This window comes from Myxine glutinosa, chromosome 9 (genome assembly GCF_964187855.1).
Source record: "Myxine glutinosa chromosome 9, kmMyxGlut1.1, whole genome shotgun sequence".
NCBI lineage: Eukaryota > Metazoa > Chordata > Myxini > Myxiniformes > Myxinidae > Myxine > Myxine glutinosa.
Genome location: NC_136269.1, coordinates 50,351,866 through 50,365,425, shown reverse-complemented (window position 1 = coordinate 50,365,425; position 13,560 = coordinate 50,351,866). Strand labels below are relative to the sequence as shown.

General features: G+C 41.9%; 1 protein-coding gene across 1 annotated transcript in view; it reads left to right on the top strand.

The window, feature by feature from the left end:
• Positions 1-13,560, top strand: part of IARS2 (isoleucyl-tRNA synthetase 2, mitochondrial) — a 137,857-nt gene that overhangs the window by 94,959 nt on the left and 29,338 nt on the right. The window contains exons 15-18 of the mRNA XM_068129171.2: positions 7,005-7,113; positions 9,458-9,560; positions 10,475-10,600; positions 12,960-13,091. Of these exons, the coding sequence (XP_067985272.2) occupies positions 7,005-7,113; positions 9,458-9,560; positions 10,475-10,600; positions 12,960-13,091 (470 nt within the window). The remainder of the gene's footprint in view (positions 1-7,004; positions 7,114-9,457; positions 9,561-10,474; positions 10,601-12,959; positions 13,092-13,560) is intronic.

Genomic DNA, 13,560 nt, shown 5'->3' with positions numbered 1-13,560 from the left:
ATGCATGTTTGCACTTTACAGGTTACAGGTCATGTTTTTGGCTGAGGGAATGGCTGTGTTGCTGATGCAATGCCCCCTGTAGGTTAGGATAGGAATTTTTAGCGTTTTCGGCCTGATTTCAACCCATTTATGAGCGCAGATTTTGATGCAGTCAATACACCTTAGTTAGACATCAGATATGAAGCTTGTTGCCAAGTTTTATCAAAATCGTGTGTTTGGTTCAAACAATTATGACAAGTGTTTACAGACTCATTTACTGACTGACTTACATACGGCACTACTTGATCGCATAAGCTCACCGGAATAAAGTCCAGGAGAGCTACAAATGGATGCCAATATAACATGTTTGGTTTGATTGCTTATGAGTCATTTTGTTTAGGTGTGTTTTGTGATTGAAGAGGATCTGAAATAGACTTGTATTGAAGAAAAAGTAACACTAAAAAGCATTTGAAATGCAAACCCCATCCGCGTCCGCTTTGTATTCAGACTTATTCTTCCGTAAGCTAAATGTGACAAAAACAGTTAATAATACCAAAAAAAATTGACGATTTTAGGCGATGTTGATCTTTTGACCTCAAAAGCAATAGGCTTCAGTGACCCAATATACAAACGCTGCTCAAATTACAAGTCAATTGAATGGAAATTGTCCATGTTAATGCAACCTTTGACCATTTGATCTAAAAAAAAAAAACGATCGGCTTCTAACTTTTAATTGGTGAAGCAATTCAAAGACCCAATATGCAAGTTCTTAAAATTTCAGGCCAATTGGATGAAAATTGGTGATTGTATGTGACGCTGACCTTTGGCCATCCAACAGTTTGACGAAGTTATTAACTTGTCTTCTCCATATTCTCATAATACAGCTTTGTTTCAAATTTGATGACATGGTTCAAATGGTAAATTCAAATTTCAGGTCAATCGGATGACAATTGATGATTTTAGGTGACGCTGACCCTTGACCTTTTGACAAAATTATTAATTTTTCTTCATATTTTCATAATAAAGCTTTGTTTAAAATTTGATGACAAAGCTCAAATGGTAAAAAGGTTATGGCCCAGACAGATGCACACAGCCACACACATGTGATTACAAAATGCAGTTTCCCGCTGTGTGGGGGATAGGCTAACAAGTAATGCTTTGCATTGTAGAATGCATCTGCTCACGCTCTCTTGTCGATGTTGGATTCTACACCACATTTCTAAAGAGCAGGCTGTTGTGTGCTGGTACCCAAGTGAAATTGTAAATTATTGATTCTTTAGACAAAGTTTACTGTAGCTGGACCTCATTAGTACAACAAGACAGATTAATGTTAGACTAATGCGTGGCTTTCGACAGCACCTACCATCAGACAATATAAACATTTTTTTTTTTTAAATAATAATAATAATTAGATAAAGATAATAAATTAGATAATAATAATAAAATAAATAATTAGATAAAGATAAACATTTATGTCATTCATTCCCATAATTGCTTGGGAGGAAGGATGGAACACAAACGTTTGTACATGTGCATTGCGCACACATGTATTCAGCAAAAGATGATAAATTGGAACAGTAACAAAACCAAAATTTGCATTTTCAATATGTTATATTAAAAAAAAACTGAAAGGAACAATGTTGTAACAAACCACATCTGAAATTACGTGTAATTTTGATTACAGAATAAAAAATGCCTTTTCCAGGTATTCATAACCTATCCGAAGGGCCTTCACCTTGCTGCATGTCCGTAGGTTGTACTTTGTGTGGCTGATAAAGATAATGGTGCTGTAAAAGCGATGGCGTTACTTCCCAAGATTGCCTGTATTGCGTGCATTCACCTTTTATGGTGTTATTTTGATGACTTGTTCAATGCCACGGACTTTTCAACTGTTCAAAGGCCACGTTGAAGTTCAGAAGCTGTGAAATTATTTGGACCTCCAAGCACATTTTTCTTTCTTGATACATACTCGCATCTAACAATTTACTAACTGCTCCAACAGGCTGAGTATCTACCCACCCTTTTATTAACTTTGTCTTTCTGTCATAAACCTCTCCATTACTTGTTTCAAGTTTCACAAGGAAATCCAAGGAACCAAACACGGGAGGTTGCTATTTAGCCCATCAGAGGCTGTGCTTTATCCATACCCCATTAATTTTATCCATTTTTACTTATCTTCCATGACACCATCTTTTATGACCCACGAGGGAGTGGAGGGTTCGACCCACGAGTTCTGGACTCCAGTGTTACCATGATCTTAATCTAACTTGATATCTGCACCCATTTTTAATATCTACAGGCCTGCAAGGAAATTTACAAGGGTACCAGCACACAATGGCCTATGCTTTCCGAGAGATTCAATGGAATATTTAATGTCCACAACCTAAATGCGGACAGGCCAGCTGGCATTACTTCGTCGTCCGTATGACGGCATCTAAGATGCAGTGCCCCCTGCTGTATTATATAAAAATAACCGGTAGTTTGGTAAATAAAAAAAGAAGATTTGGTAAATATTGGACAACTCGATGGCAACTTCCCCTCCGCTCCCACCTTTTGTTTATCTGTGTGTTGTACTGTCCTCCTAACAATGAAGACTCAATCTAACATCTTTCTCAGACAACATGGACAAACTTTCAACCACTCATCTCAACTCTCTCCGCCTCATATGTAGCGATTTCAATTGTCACCATGCAACTTGGCTGGGTGTTGGTGCCTCTCACCAGCCATGGCACTTTTTTTTCCTTTTTTTTTTTTGGATACAAGATCGAGGCTTGTGTGAGAGCCAACAGCAATCACAAAACCAAAAAAAACGGACACACAAAACATACAATAAAGGGAGCGGGAGACAAGATGGGGAGAGAGAGGGAAGCACACAAGTAAAACAGCAGAGAACAGGGAAAACGGAAGATCTGTGGGAGGGAGAGGGAAATAACTTAAACAAAGCATTTCTGTGACTCCATGGGACTGACTCAATCTGTGACCTTTCCAAATCTGATTTCTCCCAATGGCAAATCCTGCCTTCTGGACTTTATGATTAACTGTCCCGCAAATGTCTTCTGCTCTTCCTCTGCTCCAATTGGTTCATCTGATCATATGCTTGTGAAAGTTAATGTCTCACTGGCTATTCTCAGAGAGCAGCCTCGATGCCGGCGAGTCTGACATTCCACTCAAGCAGATTGGTAGGGACTGCAAGCAGCCATCTCTCTTTGGGACTGGTCTCCCATATCTACTGCCACTGATGTTAACTCGGCCTGGGAATTCTTCCACAGAAACTTGCTCTCTCTCTCAAGCACAGATTCATCCCATCTCGTCTTCAGTTGTCTTGCCATTCGTCGTGCCCATCATTGGCGGTACATTGAATCCTGTGGTGAGGCAGTGTCTCTGAAACGATTTTCCTTCTCTTCCTGGAAGGCTAATCCGACCAGAGGCAATCTCAGATCATTTTGAAAAGTCTGCAACAAGTGTATCCACTCCCAGGAGAGCCAGAAAATAACATTTGGCCAACCTCAAGATTGAACTTTCTAACTTGTCTCCTTCCTCTAAAATCTGGTGATGCCTTGTTAAGAGTGTCTCTGGTGTATGCTCCCCTTCCATCCCTTCCTTCTCTTCAAATGGCACCATGGCCGACTCTGCCCAAGAGAAGGCTGAATGCCTCAATTCCGTGTTTGCTTCCAAATCTTGTGTCCCCAACCACTCACTCTCTGTACCCATCCTTCCCTGTCGCACCCAACTGCTCCTGGACTCTGTCTTTTGCATCTGAGAAGGTAGAGTAGAGAAGGTTCTTTCAACCCTCGACTGACTTAAATCCTGCTCTGCTGCTCTGGCACACCCCTTCTGCCCTTTTCACTTTGTCATTTACCCAAGATCACCTTTCTTGGAAGTCAGCCAAGATCGCTGCAACACATAAAGGTGCAAAAGCTGATCCCCTTTTTTTTCATAGTCGAGGCTCATGGAAGAGCTAGTAATTACAGACCTACGGCTTACCTCCAATCATCATCAAGGTCATGGAATCCATCATCCCAGTTGATATGAAATCCTTTCTTTTCTTCAACAACCTCCTCTCACAACACCAATTTGGTTTTAGACCAGGTAACTCCACCTTAGACATGCTGCTTCTATTCTCCCAACAATGTATGGAAGACCTCAATGCCAGACATGAGATCAGTGCAGTCTTTCTGTAAATATATCATGCCTTTTATACAGTCTGGCCTTACTTTCCAAACTCTCAGCCTAAGGCACCCATGGCCAATCCCACACATGGCTTTACCTCTCCTCTCTTGGCCAATGTATGGCTTTCATGGAATCCTTTAATCTCTTCTCCTTTTCAAGGCGGGAGTGCCCGAAGGTAGTGTTTTGGGTCCAGTCATATTCCTGATCTTCATCAATCATCTGACTCTGGAAAATCCTCTATCTATTTAATGATGACTCCACCTTGTGCTGTGACATCCCTTATCCTTCAGACAGGCAGGCTGCAGCCTCTTCCCTCTCTTCAGACCTTGATAAAAATCACAAGATGGTCAAATACTTGGAATATGTCTTTCAATCCTGATAAATGTCACACTCACTATCTCCCTCCAAAAGGACTGTCTGGAAACCACCCCTGACCCACCATCTACTTTCTTAAGAATCATCTGGGCAAGTTTCGTCATTAAAACTCCCAGGTCTCACTATACCAGCCATGACCTTTCTTGGGCAAACCACATTTCAAAGTTTGCCTCCAAGGCCAGCTGCCGACTGAGCATCCTCCGTCATACATCGTTGGAGATATCCACCTATAAGGCCTTGGCACAACTGAAATCTGAACCAGCTACAAGGCCTCCATCCACAGCTTGATGGAGTGCTGCTCTCCCCTTCTGTGTGGCATTGCCTACTTCATGTCTTGCTCATCTTGAGGCCATGGAAACCAAGGCTTTCAAGATCATTGGAATCTCCTACGATAAAGCTGAGTTTACGGGCCTATCACCATCATATCGCAGACAGGACAGTGGTCTGTCTATCTTTTATTGCATCCTTTCTGGTCTTGCACCCTCTGCTCTCACCTTGCTTTGTGGGAGATTGCAATGGTTTTGGCTGGGTGCACGTGGTCCACCAGCAACCCCCTTTTGGTTAAATTTTCAAGTTGGCATGTTTGTGGTCTTTCTGTCTTCTACTGACTCCTCTCCGGCGTAGCTCCCCCAGCTCTCTCTGGGCTCTGTCTCCCAAATATTCCCGCAGGTCACACAATATCTGCCAGCAACCCCCTTCTGGTGAAACTTCCAAAATTAAGACTCTCTGCTCACCTTCACTCTTTCATTCCTCTTTTCTCCCACCTCTGGAACAAACTCCCTCACTCTCTCCAATACCATTCCTCCCTCCAGGTCTTCAAAACACCTGTTCACCACCATCTCTTATCTTCCCCCATCCAAGACTTTGATCCTTTCTACCCCCGTTAATTCAACCCTAACACACCTCCATCAAATTCCATTTTTCTTTGCTGAAAGTCCCTGTAGTGTCCATCTTGTTTATCCTGTCTGCCCCACCCCAGCCCTCTCCCTTCCACAGATCTCCCGATGTCCTTGTTCCCTACTGTTGTTGTGCTTCCCTCTCTCTGCCCCTCTTGTCTCCTGCTCCCTTTATTGTATGTTCTATGTGTTAGCTCTTACACGATCCTCAAGTGATAATACAAAAAAAAAAATCCAAAACCCAGAATCAATGCACACCTCTTCTCTTTTGTTTCTCTTTTTCTTGCCTGTGAGACTGACTTCCACATTCTCTTTGATATCATTCTTCTCTCCATGTCTTCAGGACTGCTTGCTGTTCACCACCATCTTACATCAACTGGCCTGAAGCCAACCCCTTTCCAAGTTTACTTTTTTTTTTTCTTCCTGATATTTTGCTTCTGTGCCATCTTTTCCACCTTTCCCCTGCATCCATCGTCCCCAACCCCTCATTCTTCCCTACATCCCTTATTTGTCCAAGTCTCCCTCTATTTTGTCCTTCAACTTAGATGTTGGTGTGCCTGTCCCCCCCCCCCCCTCCCCCCTCTGTTTATATTGCTCAATTTCTGTTACGTCCTGATCAATTCCATGTTCTAGCTCCTCCATGAGCCTCAACGTTGTATACAAAAATAAATTTATGGATAACCAAGAGGAGAATGGAGGGGTTCAGACTCGAACAGCGATTTATTAATTGGTAGATATGGATCCTGATGTAATTTCACATTCACTCTCACAGAATGTGGCGAAGCCAAAATTCAATAGAACAGCATTCAGTGGAGAGCGTACCTCCACCAGGCTGAACAGTTTACATGTTGTGTCCTACTGATGGGCTGGATCCGGATCTGAATTTGATCAGCTAATTAAATCTAATCAGCTTGTTCTCGTCATCTACCCAGCGCATCCTCCAAATTTCGTCTGAATCTGTCCACGTTTTGAAATACCACGCTATTTATCGTTTTTCGTGCTTGGCCTTTCAATGGTGAAGAATTGCTTAAGAAAATAAAAACTCTCGTATCCGGATCCGGATCTTCACCAAAATCGAATCCATTGGTCCATTGGTCCACACACAACCAGTCCACAAAGTTTCGTTCCAATCTGTCCTTAACTTTTTGAGATATCCTGCGCACATACAGACAGAGACAAACTGGGGTGGTAACATGACCTCCGTTTACCTTCGGTGGCAGAGGTAATAATTTGCTTTGAAGCTACTGCTGGTGGATTACCTAAGCAGCATTGAACTACTCGTAGTTGAAATATTTGTTTAAAACAAAAAACTTCCTAACAGTACTGGTGTTTTCTTTCAAATGCTGTTATTACAATTGTTATTAAAAAATAATAACTTATCCTACCCCAGTTAACTTTATTGTTTTGTTCTCCCACTCTACAATTTTAGCATAAATTTTATCAATTCTCATGACTCGTGATGACTCCTGATGAGAAACCTCAATGTGTGAAACACAACAGCACATGGGAATATTTATGAACCATTCAACTTGATTTATATTTTCATCCTTACTGGTCCTTTCTTGTTCACGATTTTATTTTCAGGTGTCGACCATTGTTCTGACCTTTATTTGGAAGGAAAGGACCAGCTTAGTGGCTGGTTTCAATCTTCCCTTCTCCTCAGCTGTGCAGCCAAGAAATCTGCTCCTTACAGGCCTGTTGGGTTTTTCCTTTACTTGATCATTATTTATTTATTTGTTCTGGATAATAATAATAATAATAATAATAATAATAATAATAATAATAATAATAATTAAATGCCTTTCAGTTCATGATTTCACAACTTTCAAAACCGATTTAATTATTGAGAGATACGTACTGCTTTCGCTTAAAATTTATTAGTGCACTCCACATTCTCATGATAAAGGTATGTGGAAAACTTGATGACAAAACCTCACATGGTAAAAAGGTTATGACCTGCGCAGACACTGAAGCTCAACGGTAAATCACTAAAGAAACACTGAAGGAACACTTGCGGGAGATTCCAATAACCTCGAAGGCCTTGGTTTCCATGGTGTTACGCTGAGCAAGGTGTGAGGCAGGATAACCAGCTCAGAGGGGAGAGCAGTACTCCATCAAGCTGCGGATGAAGGACTTGGAGATGGATAGGAGTTCAGGTGTGGTAAGGAAGGACTTTGCATGATGGAGGATTCCCATTCAGCGGCTGGCTTTTGATGCAAACTTTGATATGTGGTTTGCCAAAGAAAAATCATGGCTGAGAGTGAAACCCAAGAGTTTGTGACTGAACGTCTTTGACAGGGGCTGTTAAGAGAGTAGGTGGGAGGCTTTGTGGTATAGTTCTTGTAGAAGGATTGAGAGATTTGACAGGATTGAAAGACATATTCCAGGTTTTTATCCAGTTTTTGATTTTGCCAAGTTCTGAAGGGTTGCTTCCTGTCTATCTGAAGGATGATAGATGTTATGGCAGAGTGTGGAGTCATCAGCAAAGAGATCAAGATTTTCCAGAGTTGGAGAGATTGTTGATTACGATTAGGAATAGGACTGGGCCTAGAACGCTGCCTTGGGGTGCTCCAGCCTTGACAGGGAGAGGAGACGAAAGGATTCTGTTGAGAGCCACACGTTGGATCCTTTGATGTCTGTAAGAAAATAAAATAAATAGAAGAATGGATAAAGAGGATTGAGCCTTTGTTTGGTGCTTCGTGTTTTTTTAATACTTCAGTAACCGATATACAGGTAGTGGACAAAAAATGGAAACACCTGCTTAAATGAGATACACCAAGTATGTTGAAAGCAACGGCTTCCACACAGGTGTGTCCCATGTGTTAATTTAGCAATTAACATCCCAGCATGCTTAGGGTCATGTATAAAAATGCTGCAGGCCTGGTTGCCTATAATTATGGCTCGCATGGCTGCAAGAGGAGACCTCAGTGACTTTGACAGAGGAGTGATTGTTTGGGGTGAATTTTGCAGGTGCTTCAGTGACAAAGACAGTTACAGTTCAACTTGCTGATGTTTCAGGGGCTACGGTGTCTAAGGTGACGTCAGCATAGAACTCCGAGGGAAAAACATCATCAGCAAGTGATACCCGTGTCCATTAATTTGAAGTGCAAGGCAAAGCAGGTGATCAATGGCAGATAAATTGACTGTAAATTTCAACCTGGGTTGTGAGCTGATCGTTTCATTACAAACGGTCCACCAAAAACTCCACAGAGTGGGATACCATAGTCTGGTTGCTGTGCTCAAACCACTCGTCACACCTGGTAATGCACGTTTGCCAGTCCAGTGGTGCAAGGAGCACAGGCAATGGACTACCGAGCAGTGGAGAAATGTGATATGGTCAGATGAATCGGCCTTCACCATGTTCTCGACAAATGGATGAGTACACGTGTGATGCTACTCTAAATAACTCTACAAACCTGAGTGCTTGGTTCCAATAGTGAAGGGTTCTGGTGGTTCTGTAATGTTGTGGGGTGCATTTTCCTGACATGGCCTGGGTGCAGTCATTCCCTTTGAAAGCAAGGTCAATGCCAATCGCTACTTGATACTGAGTGATCATCTTCCCCTCATGTTGAAGCATTTTTTTCTTGCCGGTAGGGTTGTCTTTCTGAATGACAACTCCCCTATCGACAGAGCGAGCGCAAGCGGTCACTCATTGTTTTAATGAGCACGACACTGATGATATCCATGTGCAATGACCTTCTCAGTCACCAGAACTAAACCAATCGAGCATTTATGGTATATTCTGGAACGATGCCTGAGATGGAGGTTTCCACCTCCATCAAACAGGTGTGAGTTGATTGACTTTCTCATGGAAGAATGGTGCCTCATCCCTCCTGAACAATTCCAGACGCTGGTGGACTCAATGCCACAGTGCATGCAGGCCATACAGGCCGCATATGGTGGCGCAATGCCATATTAAGTGACTTTACATTGGTGTTTCCATTTTCTTGTCCACTACCTGTAGCTAAGCTATGTAATTATTTAATTTTTTATATGGTGGGATTTACTATCTAATGCCTGATCGTTTTGCAATGCAGAAGCTTGCTGGTGCACGGATTCGCCACAGGTGAAGATGGGCAGAAGATGTCAAAATCTCGAGGCAATGTTGTTGATCCCATGGTGGTCGTCAATGGAGGCACGGTAGGTAGACAAGTCTGCATTCCTTTTACTGACAAAACATAGATTGTTCTGTGTATTGTTTTGAATGATTAAACATTTCTGTATGAAAGGGCAAGTTGTAATTGCCACAATCTGATGTAACTAGGCATCTGCCTTTTAGTCAAGGCCATGCTCGATGCAATTAAACCACAATGTCGTTGTCGACATCAGTAGATTACAATTCAACCCTTTCTTTTTCTCATATCGTCAGTGTTTTGCTTTTAACTTGAAGAAACAAGAACATCTTATTTTTTTATTAAAAAAGTGTGACTAGCCTGTAAGTATTAAAATCCTTATATTTTTGCATATCTTGTGTTTTCTCGTTGCTTCTTGTGTTCTCTTCATCTTTCTTCTTATCCATGCATCTAAGTTTCCTCCCCCTTCATTTATTTGAGGTATCTCACCTCCTTTTTGTTATATGTGTGCCCTTGACTTTCAATTTCCACCACCTCAATTTTACATTTTCCCCATTAGTATGTTTTTATTTTATTTTTCCCCAAATTTCCATGAAGTGGATAATTCTTCTGAATCGATTTTAATCTTCACACTAGCACCTTCCTACCTATTATCACATACAATACACAACACCTATGATGCCTTTACCCTCTCCCTCCTACCCCATCCCACCTCCTCTCAACATCGCCCTGCTCATCTGATTACTTGTTTTTATTTTCACCATTTCCTGATATTTTACTGCTTTTCATTGTTCCATTGGCATGTGAATACCATGTTACACTTTTTATGAACGATGAAATAGTTTTTAGGAAGTGAAGTCGTGAATCTGCCTGCTGATCAAGGGTTCGACATTACCGGTTTAGAGTTGAATTAAATAAATAAATGGCTCTTTATATTCTGGGTTGTTTTTTTGTGTTGTTGACAGTTTCATGTCATGGCAGGACAAGACCAAAGAACCGGCATATGGAGCAGATGTTCTCCGATGGTGGGCCGCAGAATCCAATGTGTATTCCGATGTTGTTGTCGGGCCTTCTGTACTGAAAAGAGCAGAAGATTCTGTTTTTGGAGTACGTTCCTACTTTGTAGCATCTAGTGAAGTTTACTTTTGCTGCCTTTTTCAGGTGTCATTTTATTTGCTGAGGAATGGAACTATAGTAGAATTTTATTTTCACGAACAGATACGTTTTGTGGTCTCAAAGCCTGGTGTTGGCTTAGCTGTTAGGGTGCCGGCTTGGGATCTTAGGATCCTGGGTTCGAATCCCGGTCGATCGCTGAATTAGCGCCAGGGGGGTTGACTCAGCCTGTCATCCTTCTGAGGTCGGCAAATTGAGTACCAGCTTGCTGGTAATTCCCTGTGTGTCGCAAAAAGACGACTAACAGGGTTGGCGGCAGGAAGGGCATCCGACTGTAAAACATTGCTTCATAAAGGGGAACCAAGGTGCCCGAAAAAGGCCAACCCCTGCTCTGCGGGGAAAAATGCCCCCTAAAGGTTCGTTCTCTCTCTCTCTCTCTCCCTCCCTCTCTCCCTCTCTCCCTCTCTCCCTCTCTCCCTCTCTCCGTCTCCGTATAAAATAATTATTTTCCCTAGATTCCTCCCCACTCCAAACTCCCCTCCTCCCCCGGTGCCTCCAAGTGATCAGGGTGTGTATGTGCGGCACACTGTTGCGGCATTGCTAAAACAAATTCTCCAGAAAAATTATATACTTCACCTTTATGGTTGAAACTGCAGTTTCCATTTGGCCGTAATAACTGGATGAACTGGCCATTACAGAGAGTTTTACTTAATTTCTCCACAATGGCCTAGTGAAATCTATTTTAAACTAGCAGGGGTACCCGGCAGGGCCCAGTGATGTTATATTCCTGTTTGCAGTTTGAAGAAATGGTTTTTTTTTTCTTTCTATTTTGTTGATGAGGGCCTAAAACACTTCCCGACACCCACTGAGGTATGAGGTCGGGATCATTTAATATTACTTTTTGAGATAATTACAAAGGCTTAGGCACTGTTGTTGTTGTTCTTCTTCAACAGCCACTATTATCCTACCTTGTGTGGGGTCGGCTGGGGGGGGGGGGGGGGAGGGGAGGAGGGGGCTTGGCCCAAGTCTTTCATGAACCGGCCTGGAAAGGCCTCAAATTTGCCTAATTAGGGCAGGAATTTGGAATTTGGCCATGGTGCCAGTGATACGCGCCTACATTTTGAGAAGAACACCATGGGATCTTTAACGTCTACCAACCCATGCCGGCAGACGGGATTCCCAGTTTAACGTCCATCCAAGGGACCGCACACACATTGGTGAATCACCTGGCCTGTGAAACACTTTACTGCCAGCTTATACCTGCGTCTAGATTCAAACCCAGGCTAAACAGCTTAGAGGTGAGTGCGTACCTCTAGGCCATCCTGTCTGCCCACAAAGGCTTAGGCACGATAGAGATTAAAAAATAAATAAATAAAATAAAATCCAAATTCTTGTTTTACTAAAATTTGAATTTTTATTTTGTGTAATACTCCCCGGCATTCATTGATAAACCTCTAACAGTTTGACGATGATCTGCTCGGCCATCTGAGAACCATCTGAGAAAAATGGCGAAACACAAACACACAAGCACACCAGACGCATGCAGACACACAATGACACACACACACACACACACACGCACACACACACACACACACACACACACACACACACACACACACACACACACACACACACACCTCTTATCATATGGATAAGAAGTAGACATTTTACCGTTTGTTATATTGATTAAAAATATATTCATTAAAATAGGGTTGTCCACCAAAATGGCCATTTATTTGTAATAAAATTTGTCACAATCGGTGTTCCTTATGAGACTCGAAGGTCTAATCCAGGCAAAGTACATAATTTTATTTTTGCCCGAGTTACATTAAAAGCTCATCTCTCATTCAGTGCCCGACAGCTTTACAGTGTCCAAGGGTAATGAATGCAATGGACATAAAAATTAATTTGCATTACATGAAAGACCAGAATGGGAAGGCATGATGCACCAATGTAAAACGTTAACCTGTCAGCAACATGAGGCAAGAACTCAGCATGCAACACCAAGTGACTACCATGGCCAACACGGACTGTCTCACTGGATCGACCAGATGCTTAGCAAAACGTTAGTGTGACATCGTGTGAAAGCTCTTGGTTGGATTTGTCATGTGACTATACTGTTTCCATGCTATTTTAGGATGTTGACTGATTCTTAACCCTTCTCTGACTGTTGCCTTCCTTTAATAGAGAAATTAGCTTTTGCAGTAGCCATGAAGCAAACAACAACAACAAAAACAACTGATGTGCTCAGTCTCTGATCACCTTAGCCTGATTGAATTTTGTTTGCAAATGTTTCTGTGAATGGCATGCATGAACATGACCATATCCATGATCCATGATTGATGTGCAGATTCGCAACACGCTGAGGTTTCTGCTTGGAAGCTTGTCTGATTTTTGTCCTACCACGGATGGTGTACCACATGACAGCATGCAAGTCATCGACCAATATCTCCTGCATCAACTTCATGAGTTTAACATGCAGGTAATATAAGTGAATCACCTTGCTTTAGTTATCGGCAGTCACTCGCAGCAATAGTGTGCCTTCGGACTGAAAGAGCAGGGTCGACTACACGAGTCTTCACTTCGAAACATTTGTCTTAATAGATCTTCAATTTGATTAAAATCCCATTTTTTTGGCATTTTTATGGCGTATCCCATCGGGCAAAGCTGTCTAGAACAGTGCTTACTTTTTCCACATGCAAAATTTGCATTTATGTTTATTTGAATTATACAATGGACTACAAAATGTAAATGTTTCATGATATTTGTTATATTATATCACCTTTATCTATCAATATTGTTGAAATGAAGATCAAATAGCTGTGTCTAAATATGTTGAAAAAGTCAAAACTTTACATGGGGTGTACTTACTTTTTCACGTGACTGTATATATATATATTCAGTCTTTAATGTGCTCACATGTGCTCACATGTGCTCACATGATGATGTGC